The sequence below is a fragment of the Calypte anna genome, chromosome 14 (assembly GCF_003957555.1).
Source record: "Calypte anna isolate BGI_N300 chromosome 14, bCalAnn1_v1.p, whole genome shotgun sequence".
Classification (NCBI taxonomy): Eukaryota; Metazoa; Chordata; class Aves; order Apodiformes; family Trochilidae; genus Calypte; species Calypte anna.
In genome coordinates this window covers 14,764,084-14,783,107 of record NC_044260.1, presented here as the reverse complement: position 1 = coordinate 14,783,107, position 19,024 = coordinate 14,764,084, and the positions used below count along the sequence as shown (strand labels likewise).

Genomic DNA, 19,024 nt, shown 5'->3' with positions numbered 1-19,024 from the left:
CAAATACTATCAAGTATTGTCCAGAACCATAGTGAGAATCAAAAGAAAATTGACACTTCTCTTATCACTGGTAACTTGCAGTCATAACTTGGGGTCTAAATCTCTTAACTTACGCTTTCAAAAGCTTACTTCATCTTCCCTTTCCTCTTATTCACCACCATTGAGAACTAAGGTTATTATTTGGAATGTTGGATAAACACCTTATCTTTGATTTGCAGGCACTTTGTGTGTGTCCATATTTTTATTTATACATACATAGGTTTGTAAAATAATCTACTTCTCTGAGGGTCACCTGTGATGGTGGGGGAACTGCCTCAGGAAGACAGCACTGGCAAAATGAGTTGCTCTTTCTAGGTGATGTGTTTCCCAGTCTCACAGGTAGATATTATTTCATTGGTGCACTTGGACATCTCAGGGGCAGACATCAGGGCCAGATGTTTTCTGCTGCACAGTGAGAAGGAAAATGGAATATTATATTTCAGCCCCTGTCGCTGTGCATGTTGCACCTGAAGAGCATGAGCTGCTCTCCTGCTTTGTCCAACTTTGCTGCTACTTGATGGCTGGCTTAGTGGGTGGTGTTGATGACATAGCTTCCATGTCATCATCTGTGTAGTTTCATCTAACGGAGCAAAGAAATATGGAAATTACCAAGAGACTTGAATTCAGTAAGTACTGAATGTAAATCTGTTTTGTAGTAGCTGTGAAGATTTTCCTAAGGGTCATAAACTCCTTTAAGGAAAGTATTAATGAGAATGATTCAGAACAGCCTCATATCACTGAGATGAATGCTTTAAAGTAAAAGATTTGCAGTGGCATTGGTTTTCCTCTGTTCAGTCAGTTATGGTTAGAAGGTTTTTTAGAGTGAAACATACAAAAATCATTAGTTTTAAACATGTCTACTGTTGCTTCCTTATGTGCCTCTGGTTTATTTTGTGTTGTGTGTTCTTGCACAGCTGAATTTGAGCTGCCAAGCAAAATGACCCTTCAGTTATAATTTGGTATCAGAAATAGGGAGGAAAAAGTGGCATTAAAAAAAAAGAACAGAAGCACACTTTTTGCATCTGTTATCCAGCATAAAGGAGACACAAAACTGTGTCTGTTTCCTGGTAATCTTGTGTAATGCTTTTTGGTTTGTTTGTTTTGTAATATTAATTCAAGTTCATATTAATCCTTGCTATTTTAATCTTCACAGAATGGCCCAGTCTGTGTTTCTGTACCAGCAGGTGTGTAGAAGTGGGGACTGACAGGGAAGGGCTGGTGTCTCTGGAGGAGCACTGGGGCAGCCATCTGAGTGTGGAGTTCCCACCACCCATGCTGTCAGACACTGTGGGGAAGATGAAGGGCTGAGCCATCAGAAACACCTTGTGTTGACCTGTGTATTTAATAGGAAGTCTCTAGCCAGAGAAAGTCACAGTTAAAAGTTTGTTTTATGTCTTCCTGTGTTACCTGCTGATTCTTTTTTTCATGTGCAGTGAGTGTGGCATCAACCTTAATGTTGAATTAGTGGGTCTGTCAGTTGTGTGAGCCAACAGGGGACAATACTGTTTTGGTACAGACTGTGCACTTCATGCTACCATAAGCAAGTGCCTAGTATTAATTACTGAATTCTCAGATGATTCCTCTTTAAAGGGTCATCCTGAACTTAAATGTTAAGTCAGCTGTTAAAACAGGGCAACAGAGAAGATGTGTGAGGTTGTAATGAGAAGAGAAGGGATCTCGGGTCTGTTAATGTGCTTGTGAAACCCTAAAACACTTAATTTTTATCAGGATGATCTTGTGAATGAGAAGCAGAGTGGTCTCTGTCTGTAGGCAGATTGCTTGCCTCCTCTTCCTTCTGTCCAGATTTCTTCTCTTTTGGGAAAGAAACTTCTGGAATTTGGTCAGTGAGTGTGTGTAGCCTGATTGCCACATGCAGTGTAACAATAGCCGTGTCCATGTTGTTGATGCTGCTGGGTAGGATGTAGAGTTACAAGAACAAACACAACAGTCATGTCAAAATAGTGAAGACACATTGGGAAACACAGGAACAATCATTGTGGAGAAGCTCTGTAGGACCAGAGGAAAGCAAAGTCAATCCATTGTTTGCCATCTGATGCTTCCAAGAACAGGCCAGAGTGAATGCTTGTGTTGGGCTGCCTCAGCCATGAGTTTTTTGGGTGGTTTTGGTTTTATTCCCTTCTGGCATCTGATAAGAGATCAGCTTCGTATCTGAGTGTGTTTCATATTTGTTTCTCTGTATTAACTTTGGTACCAGGTGCATTTCCTGTGCCCTAATGGACTGCCTTGTTATTAATAGTGGAACGTTCAAGTAATCTGGGGTTTATTTCTTTTTTAATGGAAGAGTGTTAGAAATGCCTCTGTAAACAGGGATTATTCCTGAAAGAAACTGGTATCTAAGGTTTTCTGGACCTTCAACATAGACTGTATTTTCATCATGAGCACAGCAAAAGAGAGGTGGCAGGGACAATGTGGTTCAGTACTGTAGGGAGAAACTTGAGCTTATGACATTGTGATGCACAATGTGCAAGTGGAAAGAGAGACTGGGAACTTGGGGTGATCAAGGAAGAAAATGAGTTTATACCATTCTTTTTTCAGGGAGGTGAGAAGGAAGCAGGGGGCAGAGCAGTTGGTCTTTCCTCTACCAGGTAGTAGTTATCACACCCATCAGTTGTGCTATAGGGGATATAGATCCATGCATTTTCCTCATCCTGACTTGTATGTCTGGTGTTCATGCTGGTGTCAGGAGCATTTTTAAAGCTGAATCAATAATTCTTGTAGTATTGCAGTAGTGGTTAGAAGGGAACTGATTCTTTTTCATTAGCTTCTTGATTTGTTTGTTTTGTGTAATGAGCTTGAGTTTTGCAAAGTCACTGAGTTGCTGAAGTCTTACAGAAACGGATTGTGGGAGATTTTAGGCGTGTGAAGTTACTTTAACTTAAGATTAACTGGATTCTAAGTTGATGGTGTCCCTTTTGTTTATTGGCATGCACAAAACGGATCTAGTTTCACTGATTTTAGGAACTGTGTCAGTGCTTAGTTGCTTGTCTGTACCCTGCTGAAATGATATTAATCTTATGCAGGCTCATGCTTTGCCAGAAGACAAGTTGTAAAGGAAGGATGATGGAGTGAATGCTTTCTTCAAAGTGCCCCTATCCCTAAAACCCTTGCCACAGGAAAGCAAGAGAAGGCAAGTGTTACTCCCATGTCCAGGAAAGGCTGAAAGGCCAATACAAGCAATTACAGACATGTCAGCCTCCCCTCCATCACTGGGAAGATCACTGAAGAGCTGGAGTGAGTTTAGTGAAGGGCTACTAAGGAGGTCAGGGGATCACTTGCCCTTTGGGAGGAGGCTGGGGGCTCCAGACCTGCTGGTGTCCCTTCCATCCTGAGTGACTGATCCTGTAGGCAAGAGAGGACAGGGATTGTTATTCTGATGACATTCCTGGAGGCAAATACCTTGACTGCCTAAAGGTGAGACTTGTTTCTGAGATATATTTGAATTTTGACAAGTCCACTGACTTTGGGAATGAGCAAACCAGACTGTACTCCTTTCTCATCCCAAGTGCAAGTAGCTCAAAAGATGGGGCAGAAAGAAGTTTAGTTAAATATCCAGTTCTCTTATTATGCAAGCAGTAACTTGTTGGCTTGCTATTGGATTTCTGATTTGCCTTCATCCCAGTCCACCCAGACATTAGGGTCTCCTTCTCCCAGCCAGGTCCCTCATCCCTGTCTTTCAGAGCTGGCTGTTAAACCTCGGGTTCTGGGGAAGCAGTGCTGCTGCTCTTCTGAAAGTCAAGTTCAGATCGACATCAGTTTGCAGCCTCTCTGGGTGGCTCGTTAGCTTAAGACACTAATGTAAAGTTTCCGTGCTGGAAATGTTGGGGTTTTTTCTATGAATCTGTTGTTTAATTGCTGTAAAACATTAAATGCTTTAATTGTCTTTTATGAAACAATAAATTTCAGAACCTTCAAACCTTGAAAGGAGGTTAGAATGGACGTGGTAATTGCTGACTGCACCAAACAGTGTGGCTATTGAGTTGGGTTACCTGACATGGAATTTTAGGGAATGGCTGGAGCTCTGAACTGTTGAGGCTTTGTCTGCTGGGGTCTGGCATGATTGAAAGAAGCCTTACAAAACAAAATTGGGCTCACTGAAATGTAACAGCCATGTTGGCATGAAAGAAAGGCACGGTGAAAGTAACTGCTTGTGTGCTGGGGTTGTAGGGTGACTTCAGTGTCTGCTGTGATGATGGGCAGTCAAAATTTGGGATGGGAAAGCTCCTGATCACATTTCAAGTGAAGGTAATGCCATAAAAAAATGAAACTGAATTTGATATTTTCCTCCTGCTTGCTTTGTGATACACTGGAGATAATAAATGACGTCAAGAACTACCCTGGAATGTCTGTTGCCTCTCCAGCCTAAGCTAGAGAGAAAAAGAAATGGAGGCATTTAATCAAGTTAATTGATTGAATATGTATGTTAAGAAAGAGTCTCCAGATAACGGTTTCAAACAGTCTTACAGATGAAGATGCTCTGCCATGAGAATGCAACACAGTTTTTGCTTTCTGAGAAAGCTTGGAAGGAACATCTGTTTCATTCTGTTTGCTGAAAGTGTTGTCCAGGACAGCAGAAAAGTGTGGCATTTAAGCTCACAAAACTGGAATTAGGAGGAGTATGTCTCAAGTGTGGTTATCTTCTGTGTGTGAAAATAGCTGCTCAAAGAACATGAAATTCTCAAATTGGAAAAGAAGCCCTTTGGAAAGGGTGGGGGTGTTGTAGTTGCCTAGTGCTTTTCCATTCCTTCCAAAGACGTTATCTCTGGTTTTTGTCTTGCTCCTGTTAAGAAGCAGTTTGGTTTTGTGTAATGGAGGTAATGAAAGGTGTGAGGTTTGGGATCAGAAGTGCAGTGTTAGTCAACTCTACTGCTTCTTGAGCCTTAGGAGTTAAGGGCATTTATCCTCTTTTAGACTGAAGACCACTTGTTCTGTTGTGTGCATGCTAGGTAGGCAGCAGGGTTGGGAGGCAGCAGGTACAAAGCTGGGTGGTTGGAGTGGGACTCCTGTGTATAGGTGTTTTTTCAAGCATTGCTTCAGGTAACTGTAGGTGAAGGCAAAGGCATCTCTTGATTTTTTAGTCTCTGGGAAGCTGCTGTTGACTTTGAGAAACAGTTGAAGCATTGAGGATGGGATCAGTTATGTTCTTGTGAGGATGAGGGAGCTGTGGTTACTTTTCATTTCGCTACCAGTAGAAGTGTGCTACGTTCTTACACTGGGATATTTTTATGTGTGTATAAATATGTTTATTATTTTTATAACTACTGAGACAATCTCTTATCTTTATGAGTGTTGCAGACAAGCTCTAGTAGGCTTTTGGTTTCTGTTTTATTTTATAACTGTTGTAAAGTGTGCCTTGTGTTGATGTTTCTAATGTAGACGAGCATGATTAAAATGTAAAACCAGGAAGATTAATCATTGCCTGAACATTTGAATACTCAGTGAATTTTTACACAGCCACTGTGTTAAGCTGTTTACCTGCTTTTTATTTTCTGGCTGAGTTGTAAACTTGCCGTGTTTAACTTTAATGTATAGGCTTCTTACAGGAGGTTAAGAGTGGTAGATTATTTTAGGTTTTAAGAGTCAGTATTCCCAAATGTTTTCCCTCACTCTTTTCGTAAACTGCAAAAACATTTTCAGTCCCTGGCTCTGGCAGGATTGTTGAGTCCAGCCAGCCAAACAAAGACATTCAGCACTTACACTCCAGCATCCCATTTTGAAATACAGCTGGAAAAAAACTGCTGCTCTTTTTTTACGCCACAGCAACATCTTCCTCCTCCACACTTGGACACTTGTCCTCTCCCCCAGGCCCCACGTGTGCACACACACACGTGTAGTTTTTATTCATGAAATATTAACAGTTTGAGTGCAGAAGTTTGGCAAAACACCATCTGTGGGATTTGCAAAGGCTGTCTGAACAAGTGCTGTAAACCTTGAACTTCCCAGCGAGCCAGGGGGATGAGAGCAGCTTAACAAAGGGCCAAGCTTCAGCCAGGGACCCTGTGTCACTTCTGTGGTGACACACAGAGAGGTGGCTCTGGGTGGGCTCCAGGACCCCGGCATCAGGGACTCATTTCTGACTATCCAGGGCTTGGGCAGAAACCAGGCAATGGGATTGTCATCAGAGAGGGGGTTAGGGAAAGTTAAAAGCAGTGACAGCTTGGGCTAAGGAAAGTAGAACCAAAATATGTAAGAGACACAAATTGCAGCACAGTGAGTGTCACAGTATGGGCAAAAGAGGAGGAGAGGTGGAGCCATCACCGACAGGAATGGAGGGACAGCAGGAATTCCTGTAAAAGACAAGAAGAGAAGGTGAACCAAACAACTGCAGGGGAAAAGCAGCAAATAAGAAAATAAAAGTACCCTAGCTAATGGAATGTTAGTTTGTCACTTCTCTGCTAGAAAGGGAACAGGAGTTCTGCCCCTGAGCTGGAGTTTATTTGGTCACAGCCAACATTTAAGTCTGGAAGAATTCTTTAGAACTTACTGATTCCATAGGTGGTGATGGCAAAATGTGGGCACCTGAAGGACATCCTGCTGTGAGTGCCTCAAAAAGGGCAGAATTTGTCATCTCTGTGTATGTTTACTGTGATTGTTTTCGTAATTCAGTGGTCATTGCAACTCATTAAATGTATTTATTATTTTTTCTTCAGCTAGGTTAAATTGAAAATACAAATGCTGATGAAATGAATTTTATTTAAATATGGTGAGATGTGTTGCTAACACATCCCAGCTTTGTGGCACTGGTTACCTGTTGTTTGGATGGTTTTTCTTTTTAATGCAGTTGGTGTGGTCCAGTCTGTCCCTTGCTCTTTGCCACTGTTGCAATCTGTGTCCTGCACCAACTTTTTGTGGTTGAGGAGAGAAACTTGAAAATAACAAAACTGGGGATGCCTTTCGTTGGAAACTTCTGGAACTTCTCTTTGCTCTAATCTGGAAAAAAGAAAAAAAGAAACCCAACCTGATTTGTCTGTTGCTTACAGTGAGGGACTAGGGTTTTGACAGGGCTGGCTTTGGAGAGGCAAACCAAAGTTTTCACACAAATCTGTTATGTTACAGTACAAAGTGGTTGTTTTAGATCACCTCCTTGGACTGGAAAGCTTTTCTGATGTGCTGCATGTTTGAACAGTGACTGATGAGCTGAGGGTAGTCTGCTTCTATGTTTATTAATATTTCTATCTGCACTTGTCCTTATGTCTTCAAATACTTTCAAATAACTTTTATTTTCACGTGGAAGTCCCTACATCTAGTCAAGTAACTTTGTTTTTACTTGCCTACCAAAATCAGGTTGTTACACAGAAAACATTTGAGATCTTCAGTGAAACATTTTAGTGAACCTTTTATAAACAAAACAAACTCCTGCCACTTTTTATCAATCTGAACGTTACATCCAGGCAGAGCGGTTCCTTCAAGTGGCTTAATGAAGATTTGATTGATTTATTTTGCTCATCTGGAGAGAGCGTGGATTATGTCTGTCAATATTGGGCATGAGGAATGAGGGCTGAGCACTTAGCAGTCTGAGTTGTTTGAGCTGTTCAGGGACTGAGGAGGGACTGGATTCAAGAGGCATTGCAAGGAGAAAATGCTGAGTGCCCTTTGGGATCTTCTGAACTAGCAGATCACAATGCAAATCAGTGACTAGAAAGTGATATTGAAAGCTTTTGCATGAAACTGGGATCCAACTACCCAAGAAGTAGATGTTCTCTTGCAGTCAAGCTTTCAAGCCTTGCTGGAAGATGTTCTTTGGCCATGTACAAACATAAATTACAAGGTTGAGGTAGGATTGCTGGGTGGAAATGCTGTGGCCTGTGATTACATGGGAGGTCAGGGAAGGTGCTGTAATTGCATTTTTGGGAGAGGAAATAAATCAACAGGAAAAAAACCCCCTCTTTATTTCCACTGCCTTCTTTTACCCAAAACCAAAAGAAATTTAGGAGTTGGGTGGTGCTAATACAATGCTCTAACCCTGGTTTCTTAAGCTTGGTACACTCTTTGTCAAAGGTTTAGCAAAATACTGCTCACTGGCCAGTGCTGTGCCCTGTCTGGGTGTATGAGCACTGTGTGCACCAGGGACTCTGAAAGGCTCTGGAGTTCATGCCATGGAGACCCCTGCTTGCTTCCTGGGGATACTGAATCTTGGGTGAAGGTGTACCTCAGTGCATGTCAACACCAAGAAGTGTAGATGAGTGTTTTAGTTGCTTGCCATGTTTTTCTCACCTGTGTTTCTGTTTTAACTTGCAGATTTTGGATCTTTGTTTGACTTGGAAAATGATCTTCCTGATGAGCTGATCCCCAATGGCGAGTTGGGCCTTTTAAACAGCAGTGGGAACCTTGTTCCAGATGCAGCTTCCAAACACAAACAGCTTTCTGAACTCCTGAGGGGAGGCAGTGGCTCTTCCTTAAACCCTGGGATTGGAAATGTGAACTCGAGCAGCCCTGTCCAGCAAGGAGTTGGTGGTCAAGTGCAAGGGCAGCCAAACAGTGCTAATCTTGGTAATCTGGGTGCTATGGGTAAGAGCCCTTTAAACCAGGGAGACTCTTCTGCTTCTGGCCTGGCAAAGCAAGCAGCCAGCACCTCTGGACCTACCACACCTGCATCACAAACTCTGAACTCTCAAGCACAAAAACAAGTGGGGATGGTGACGAGCAGCCCTGCAACATCACAGACTGGACCTGGGATATGTATGAATACTAATTTCAGTCAGACACACCAGAGCCTTCTCAACAGTAATTCTGGTCACAGTTTAATGAATCAGCCTCAGCAAGGACAAGGGCAGGTAATGAATGGATCTCTTGGGGCAGCTGGAAGAGGAAGGGGAGCAGGAATGCAATATTCTGCCCCTGCCATGCAGGGGAATGCAGGCAGTGTGCTGGCAGAGACTTTAACCCAAGTATCTCCACAGATGGCTGGACACACCGGGCTGAACACAGCACAGACAGGAGCAATGACTAAAGTATGTACATTTCATTTTGTGTATTTTATTTATTCCACTTGTTGTTTTTTTCCCTGCAGGGGTTTAGAAAATGTAATAGATTATTTTCTGCAACAGAACTAAAGACTGTGCTTTTGTGAGTCTGTAGTTAATCTGTTTCAGTCACCAGTGATAGCATGAATAAAGATAACTGAAACAGCATTTCTCACATAGTTAGAAATGAAAGAAAATCCATCCTTGAAGTTAAAAGCTGGGTAGTATGGTAGCAGTGTAAATGAGAAAAGAGTAGCATAATCCTGCAAAAGGGAAGCAGATGATTGCTTCTATGCAGGATCTCTGTGTAGCTGCCAGACAACAGCATCTTCTAAAGCAATGTGAGAATTCCTAGAGAAATATTTGTAGATTGAAGGGAGAGGTGCAGCAGTTGGTTCTCTTGTCAAGGCTCACTGGCAAGAGCTGTGCAGTGAATGTGTTGAAGATACAGAGGGACTGAGCTGAAAACATCAAATATCACATAGATTGCCAAGCCAAGGCAAGCTCTGAGAGGGGAGGGCAGTGTCTGGGCAAGAGGTCTCACTTGGTGGTCATTTCAGACCAGGGAAGTGAACATCCACACCTGGAAGTGTCTGCAGAGCTGGAGCACTGCTCTGATCCTGCTTGATACAGTCATTGCTTTTTGGTCATTCTCGTTGTAGTTTAATATCATGTAAGTGTTAAATCATTGAAATTTGAGGAACTCAAACTGAGGAATCTTGGAAAAAAATGTTCTACATAGAAGAAATCGTGTTCTTTGAAGAAATGCTGACCTTGTTGTGGAGTGTTGTGTAGTTAATTTTGATTTTTGGAAACAAAAATTAAGAAGGTTTCTCTTGGCACTGCAGAGAGTCTCTTTGCTTAAGGAAGAGATGCTTGTGATGTGAGTGAAGGTCAAAGTGGCTGTAGCTGTCTCCAGGTTCCAAATTGGATAAATTTGCTGTGCTGACCAGTCCTCTCCACACAAATAAATTCAGCTTTCTTCTCATTAAAGGAAAATCTAAAATTTCCTTAAAATTTTAAAATTTGTGGGAAGAGTGGCAAATCCTAATAACCTGGATTATTTCCATAAACCTAACAGTTTTCTTGGCAGTAGATTTTTCCCAGCCACTACACAGTTACATGATGAAACTACTGAAGTTTTTTTTAATGTGGACTAACTCAAGTAGAATTACCCCAAAGCAGAGGGGCTTGCCTAAGGTCTTCATCTGTCTGTGTCTGAACCTGGAGTGGGAAATACTCTGATGTCTTAGTTTCTGTTAAACAAAGCCACCCCTGGTAAGGAATAGACCAGCACTCAGGCAAATTCCATTTTTCAAGGACTTCAGTCTTAGCCTGATGCCAGCTGCAAATGGGATTCACCAGCTTGGGAAAGCAGGCTGGACTTTCTCACTTAGCATATGGTCATGAGTAAAATAAAAGTTAGTTTGGGTAAGAAGTATGTTGCAAAATGATGGTGGAGGTGCCCCTGTTACACAAATCAGTTGCTAGTCCACATATGCAGTGCTGTGCTCAGCACCAGTGATGCTTTTCCAGACCAGAGCAAAGCAGTGCTTCCAGAAGTCCTTAGACACAAAGTTCTTTGGGGAAAATGAAGAGGAGTGTTTAGTGACAGACCCTAGATGAGAAAATACAGCTTCAGTGGAGGTGCTAGCACTTAAAAGCAAACAATTTTTAAAATCTGGCCAACATGACAAAACAGAAAATTGGTTGTTTTCCAGAATTCCACGTCATGTTGAACAAGATGAAGCTTAAAAGCATTGTGATTATTTTTTTAAGAAGTTTTTATTTACATCTAAATTTTCTGTAGTAAGAGAGCAAGCTGAATTTTCTTATGACAAGGAGAAGCATTCCCCATTTTTGCAGGTTTCTTGAAAAGGCACTTGAGGGTTGGCACCCTCTTCCAGTCTCCTCCCATCCCCCAGCTTATTGTCACAGTAGGATTATGAAGCATGGTAGTGTTAGGTTTTTCTGTTGTTGATGCTTCAGTTATGAGGAAAACTTTTTTAAAAAGTAAAGAAACATTTGTCAGTTTGTTCTTCTGAAACTGCAATTTCTGCTGAAGGAGAATGTGAGTTAGGTTTTTTTCCACCTCCTGTTCCCTAACATTTACCAGTTAATGTATACAGCTGAAAAGATCTGAAGAGCAGCAATAGAAGTGGGGAGGCAGCTGATTTACATACTAGTGAATGTGCCTACCATACCTAAACAGCTTAACATGGAGCTACCATCATGCTTGAGGAGCTGTATCAGGGCTGGAAGCAAATTGTCTAGGTGGTGACTGTGGTAATGTATCCTAAGGGAAAGCAAGAGGTGTGAAACACAAATAGAGAAGAAAATCTAAAAAATTTTAAAACCAAGATTCTCTCATTACGTTAAAGTGATGAACATTGCTGGTTAACCTCATTCAGGTATGGCCCAAAAGCCCTTTTTTTCTCAATTCAGCATGTGGCACTTGTGACCCTTTATGAGTTGGGACCAGTTTTGTTGGGCAAGACTTTGCTTCCTTGATGGTTCCTTTTTTAGTAAATGACTGAAAAGTCCTTTGGTTTTTTTCTGTTTTTATTTCTTGTGGTATGTTTTCACAAGCATTCTTTCTAGTAAGAGTAAAAGGAGAGAAAAAAAGGTCCAGAATCTGATCTCCTCACTAGCTCAGAAGTAACTGGGATTCATTTTGTCTGGAGTATTACAAGCCAGTATTGTTAACTTGGAGCTGGCCTTGCCATTTTAAGGCAGCTCTGAAAGAATGACAAGTGCTCCAAACCCAAGCTTGTGATGTTTGTGCTTGCAGAAGCTGAAGGTGGCAGATAACCCTTGCCCCCAACCAATTGAAAAGGGAGTGAGAAATACCTGATTGTCCTGCTCAGAGTGCCATAAGGAGCTGAAATAAAGAGAAATGGTTTTCCATCAGTAGGGAGAGATTAAATCAAAACACTTCCTTGGTCTATAGAGATGTGAGGAAAGGATTTAATAGATTTCATATGATCCTCCAGAAGAAGCAACCTGTCAATACAAGTTAAACAATAGTCGTTAAAGCTGTGCTTCTTGGGAGTATAAAGCATGTTCTTGATAGCTTAGAATGTTTTTTGCAAACAGGGAGTAGTGTAGGGCCATGTGAACTTAAAGATGCAACAGCTTACTATATAGCAAGGATACAGATTCTTCATTGGCCATGGCTGTGCAATGTGAATACTCAGATTTAGTTAGTCCTCCTGCCTGGGATTTTTGACATGTGAAAGCATCTGGAAGCTTTGAGGAGACCTCTCTTCTGTGCAGCTGTGTGTATATCTGCTTCACTGACATCCAGGCTCCTTTCTGTAACAGTTTGGTCTGTAACTATGGTATTATGGCCCTCTTCTCTTGGATGACACTGCAAGGATAGTTTTCATTTGACTGGGTTGAATTTCCTTAAGAAATCTGCTTTAAAAAGCAGAAGGAATTCTTTGAACAAATATCAATTGGCAGAGGTAGAGGAACAGATATCTTATCCCAGTGATTTCCAGTAGCAGACCTTTGTGTTGTACTGTGTTGGGGTTTTAGTTTTGTAAAGCCCCGTAAGTCCAGAAAATGTGTGCATCTAGGAAGTCTTTTTAAATTAGAGTTTAAGATTCTTGGTTGTCAAGCACTTTAAGCAGTAGCAAAGCCAAGCAGATGGTCTGTTGCTTCCATGGCAATGAGCACTTCATTGCAAGGCTCCTCTGTGCCTCGTCCTCTCCTGGTGCTCTGAGAGTTCATCTTTTTCAGATGAGGGAGATGAAGCTCCTTGTGACTGGCAGCTTGAAGCTGTGTTTCTGTAGATTAAGATGTTCTGTAGGCTCTTGCTGAGGTGCGTTCTCTTTGTCCTAAAACTGCTATCAAAGCTTGTGAAAAATCAGAAGAAACTTTTGGGAAGTTCCCATTTGTTTTGTACACCCTGAAATTCCTTTCTGCACTCTGTTCTGAGCAGTGATTCACCTCCATGGGGCTTTCACTCTTCAGAAGCAGTGAAGCTCCACTGAGGCGAGCAGGACTCTTGAGTATTTTCTTTTTCATGTGTTTCCAAGTTGTAATGCCCTCCCTGTACAATCCTGTAAAGAGAATCATCTTTTCCTCAGTAACTCCAGAGCTGGATCACTCAAGTACCCAGCAGCAGCAGCAGCAACCTAGGAAAAAAATCCAGAGCTGTTGTGTGTGGAAACCTTTGCTTTTAACCTGCAGTGAAACTGCAGCTTGCTGGGGGTTCTCTTCAAAGTGTTTTTCTCTTATGGTATTAACTCTGGGCCTGCAGGCTCTATGGGCCTGCCTCAAATGAGCTTTCTTTCTGACAGGTAGAGTTTAATCAAACATGTTATTGGGCTCTGTACGCCCAATAAAATGATGTAATTGTTTGGTCAGGTCTTAGTCTGAATCTATAAAGAGATCAGGAGAAAATGGTTGTTTATTTTCTTACCTAGTTATAAGGATTACAACATCACTGGCTCTACGTAAAATGCAGTTTCAAGATTGTAGATCTCAAGTAATTCCTTTTGAAAACTCTAAAGGAAAATATTTGAAGGGAAAATATTTGTATTGATATAAGCTAGAACCTTCCTGGCAGGGTGACACTGATAAAAAAGCTGATTTATCTGGCAGGTCTTCAAATGTAGTATTTTAGGAGATGGTTTGGTGGTAATGAGTTTAGATAACAGTGTTCAAAGTGCTGGATGCAAGTGATGAGTTTTCCTTACTTGTGGGTTTATGTAGTTAAGTAGAAGTTGGTACCACTAGTAAGGTTTACATTAATCTTACTTTCAGTACATATCACTAACTATGTAAAAATAGATCTGTTATGCTGGATTTCTGCAAATGAGCAATCTTCTCTCTTAACTGTATTGTATTCTCTATTAATTGTACACTGTATGTTTTCAACTTGGTTTTAGTCAGAATAGCCACATGGAAGTGCCTCTTGCAGTAGGAGAAGTTTTAGATTAAGAAGGAGGAGCAACTCTTAGCAGAAGTGAACTTCAAAAAACACTAAAACCAAACCATTTTTTTTACATCCACTAAGAGAAGAAAGTTGCTTGGGTTTTTTTAAACTTTATTGTTGAGGTAGAAAAGAACTGTGTTCTCTTACTTGTTGTATCTAAGCTGAGTGTGTACACAGCACTCCAGCCTCTGACACATTCAGTTTTGCTCCCTGTAGTTGTTCACCAGGTGGTAGTTTGGTGTTGGGTATTTATGAAGAGAATTAACTATCTGAACAGCAAGGGTTCTGATACAAGGCTTGTTGTAGTTATGTTGCTTGACTTGATGCTTTGAGGACTCTGTACTAAGGAAAATCTGTGGTCAGGAAAAAAGCAACAAGCTATTTATTTAAGGAGATTCCCCAGCTGATATTGCTGAGTGCCAGATTCAGATCTGCTGGCTGATTGTGAATTAAGTCAGCTGAAGATGTTCTCATTCCTCTGCTGTTCTGGGTGTTTTAGCAAACTGCTGGTGCTGTTTGTTTCTCTGGTGACTCTCAATCTGTCTGAAGCTGCCTGAATTGTTTTAACATGTCTTGCAGTTAATTTGCTTCTCATCCTCTAAGCTGGCCATGTGAGGCTGCCAAGTCGACTGTCTCCTAGCAGACCATGCCTCTGGCAGACACAAGTAGCCAGTCCACATTGTATTCCAAATAATGCTGCTTCCCAGTTTCAAGGGACTCTTAATAAATGTTACAGACTTGACCATAGCCTCTTGATTCTCTGTTTGAATAATTTTATTACCAAAGCAGTCATTTTACTGAGAGGAGGCATATGTGTTTTTATGATAATACAAACAGAAGAAGGGTATAAAAATACAGAAACACAAAGCAGCAGAACTCACTGACTCGTGGTAAAACTGAAATATCTACAATGCAGGTGTTGGTTTTTTTTTTTGGAAACGTGTCCTTGCAAAGTGGTACCCCCCAGCTGAGCTGATTCTGGTACACCCAAGTGATGTGGTGACTCCAAGAGCTTCCCCCAGCTGTTACCTGAATCTCAGTTGTTTCCTGTTTCTAACACAGGAGTTACATTTCCTGTGCAGTTGTGCAGTGTCACTGAGAATCTCTGAAGTGAGAGTCCCTTGGATCCTCTCCTCTGCTTGTGCTGAAGCAGGAACTGGGCTCAGTTTGGCTCTGGTGCTGCAGGGAACAGAACACATCAGCCTCCATGGGGCAGACCACACTTGGGTTTCCCTCATTCTTTTCCTTCCTCCTTGGGCAGTTGCTAAGCCCATCCCTGTTAACTTGCACTGGCTCACTGTCCAGCTGGCAGAAGTCAAACATCTGTGGTGTCTTTTTAGGCTAGAATTGTGCCATTATCTTCTCCTGTGGGAGCACAACATAACCATCAAGGGTTTTATCACTCTGGACACCACACTAGTTACCATTTTATAATTCTTCCTTGTCTTTTGTTTTGTTTTTACAATGGCGTTTAATTCTAAGTAGTGTTTCTGAAAGAAGGTTTTAGAAGTGACCCCAATGGATCTGCTGGTTCTTTTGGAAGCCACAGACTAAAAACAAGATTTCCAGTGTTGTTGCAGAAGGCTTCTTAAAATGACAAAATAAACTTCCAAGTCCTTACTATAACAGATGTGAGTGAAATGTTTTTGGGTTTTTTCTGTTTTTTAGAATGTTTTCACATACCTTCCTGCTGCTGTTCAGAGTTGTTTTTTAATACACAGGTTAAAAATTACTCAGATGTTGAGAGGAAGATCTGCCAACTTGCATGTTGGTGCAGACCTTACGAAATGCCTGATTACTTCAGACAAAAGGAAGTGTCTTTATTATAGCAATGGTCTTAACAGATTTCAGTCATGCATGGAGATACTACTGCACAGGAGGATTTCTGATGGCAAGACCTATTAGCAGGTCTCAAAACTTTACTTAAATTTAATATTTGTAATTGTCAGTGATCTGTGATTATATTGGGAATTTTATAATTGGAAGTGACACAGAAATGCATCAAAGCAGCTGGAATTATCTTCTGAAAACTAAATGCTGGTGGTCTTGTTTCCTTAGAAAAAAGTCTGTGCAGGGAATAAGAATGAGATGTAGTGTGATACCTTGTGTCAGCATACCTAAGAAAGAGATCAGGAGTGGAGAAGCTGTGAGAGGACACCATTAATCTGTGGTTTTTAGAAGTGAAAACATGGTGTTGAAATACAAATGAGACAGCTTCAACCACCAGACAAAAAATAACTTTACATTTGAAATGAGCTTTGGAATTTTGAAGTCCCCTCTCTTAGCTAGAGGATTGAAATTTCAAAACACAGAGCATGCCCAAGTCTACAGCAAGCAAGCTATTTGCCACCTTTACTGAAACTTAACTTTTAAACTAGAAAAGATGTTGCAATACACAATTTCCTCCCGCATCTCAAAAAACAAATAAAAATACGGAATTCTTACTGACTAAATTGCTGGTTTATTTTGTGGGGCTACGTGTAAGTAATAGCTAAATGAATAGAGGAGATTTCAGAAGAAATACCTGTTGGTTTGTGTTTGGAGGCCTGAGTCCATCTGTGTGTGGCAGGGACACTGTTTGACTGCTGCACTGTCCTCTGGCTGCTCCTTTCTCCTGCCCACCTTTCCCCTTCTTGCTACCCCTTAGGAGTAAGTATTTACTCCAGAAATTGCTGTGACTGAGAGGAAAAGTGGTGTATTAAGCTTATTGTTTTGTGTTTTAGCTGTATTTAATCCAAGCAGTGGCTTTCATTTTAAGGCCAGAAATACTTTCTAGAATTGAGATTTAGACAAATGAGGACTTGAGGTGGCATCTGAACTCCTGATACTACAGATCTACCTCTGAGTAGCATCAGGAAATGTTATTTCTGCAGATACTCAAGTCCCAAAGGGGTAGCTGTGTGTTTGAGTATGTGTATGTTCAGATTTGGTTCAGGTTTGGCAGGTAAGAAGTGTACCCCAAGAGGGATTCAGTAGTGCCTTTGTTTTAGAATGAATCATAAGGAAAACACCTTAATTATAAGAACATTATGGGCACCTTCATTATTAGAACATCTTTGCCAAAAGGACCTTTGTATTTCACAGACTTTTAGAGATCAGTGAACAGATTATTTGGCAGTGTCTAAGAGATGCTGCTGGTTTGGGGGGTGTTTCAGAGTGACTGTAGTATCATGTGGTCCTGTCTGCATGGTATTATTTATTTTTAATAATTTTAAAAAAACAAACAAAAAATAAGTGCCCTTTGATACTTTTGGCAAATTGGCTAAATTAAATAACTGCCTTGACAATGGGAGGATCTTCGTACCCTGGAAATGGAGTAGTGTTGGGACACCATGAGCTGAATTTGGGTTCTTCCTCTCAGAATGAGCTCTGTTTGCTTCCTTGGACTGATCCAGGGCACCTTGGGTTAAAATACATCTCTGGACAGTGCTGTGTGGGGGCTGCTTGCAGTGACAAGTGTCTGGGTGTGCAGGCCTGGTTTGCTCCCACAATTCAGGTTTAGCCATGTGTTTAAAGGCACAGAAATTGGATTTTATGCTGTGTGAAAACCTTGAAGTCTCTTGATAGCTTCCCATGAATTGTTCAGTCTTTGAGGAGAGCTTGTTGCTGCAGCAAGGCTGAGAATTCAAGGTAGCTCTTTGTCTTTAAGAGTGTGGTGTTTCAAAATAAACATATTTGGCTCTTAAAGTTATTTTAAAAATTATTTCAACAGTGTGAATTATTTATAGTTATGTTTCTCCTTAGTTACTCTTAATAGCAGGCTCTGGTATTTTTGCTAAGAGGTTGTTTTGAGTAAGCTATATTGATTTTTTTTTTCTTCTTTCACTGTATTTAATGTAACCTGTAGTGTAAATTTGTTTTGTGTCTATTGGATTTTCTTTTTTTTCTTTTTATTTCCCCAGTTCTTGGTTGAAATAGAATAATCACTCTTTAGAAACCCAGTCTCTCCCTTGCAGACCAACATGTCTACTTGTCCTTTGGGATGCATGTCTGCCAAGGAGAGTACATACTGGAAAAAAAGGAAACAGAATACTTCTTTTCCTTACATTTTTTAAAACACTTTCCCTGTTGCTGTTGCTCTGTAGAGCTACTGCTGCCTTTTCCACACCTCTGGAGACATATTTAGTGTACCTGATAATGTCTCTTTGGCCAGGAGATAAATGGGAAAGAATCTCTCTTAAATAGTGCTACTGTTTTCCTTAGCAGAACAGTTTATTCTTTATATTACTGCATTTTTGAAGCATGACGTGCTCTTCTTGGCTGTCTGCAGACAACTATAGGAACTCCAGAAGTGCTGAGGTGCCAGCAGACACATCTGTAAGTTCCTTTGTGGCCTGCTGGGTACATTTCAGAAGGCTCAGATTGACAAAACGGGAGGTAAAGAAAGAAGCATGGACATTGTGTTGAGATTTGCTGTTGGTTTAGGAACCTGAATTTACCTTAATGATGATGAAGTGTAGGAACTGAGGGAAGAGGAAGACAGGGACATTTGAGTTGAGATCTCCTGGGTTAAAAAATTCTGGTTTGATGTGACTATAAATGTGTTTTAGTAGAAGCTGATGCTTGTTCTGGAAATAAGGTGTGAAGATTCTGGCCTGTACATATGCAGTCAGGTATCTGTAGGGGTGTTTCTTACCAAAGTTCAGTGTCCCAAAATCTTTATCCTAAGTGTTGGTGTATGTTTGTGTCTGGGCTTTCTTGGTGAAACAGCTTTAGTTATTTTGCAGTTCTGGTTAACATTCTATTCTGATGTAGTAGTTCTGTTTATCTGAAGAAAGCCATTTTTTCTGCCCAGCACTCTTGAAGCTTTGACAATTTACAATTGGAATGTATTGATCAGTAGTGACTAATTATCCATTAGAGCTTTGAAGTTTTCATTTGCAGCCCTCTGAGCTTTAGTTTTGATTTGTAAATGCAACAGTGATAGTGCAGAAATTCCTTTGATTCTTCCTGTAGTATATTACATGGTATCAGAACTTAGACTGGTGTGGAATTTTGGAAACGTTGTCTTTAGGCATATATACAGTGAAAGCATAAGGTGATTTTCTTTTCTTTCCTG

At 40.9% G+C, this 19,024-nt stretch overlaps 1 protein-coding gene across 5 annotated transcripts in view; it reads left to right on the top strand.

Moving 5' to 3' along the window:
- The window catches only part of CREBBP (CREB binding protein), an 85,396-nt gene that overhangs the window by 5,615 nt on the left and 60,757 nt on the right, over positions 1 to 19,024 (top strand). For 4 of the 5 annotated variants that reach the window (XM_030460042.1, XM_030460041.1, XM_030460044.1 and 1 more), the window contains exon 2: positions 8,296 to 9,008. In XM_030460042.1, coding sequence (XP_030315902.1) covers positions 8,296 to 9,008 — 713 coding nt within the window. The remainder of the gene's footprint in view (positions 1 to 8,295; positions 9,009 to 19,024) is intronic. The other variant, XM_030460043.1, reaches the window with a different exon arrangement.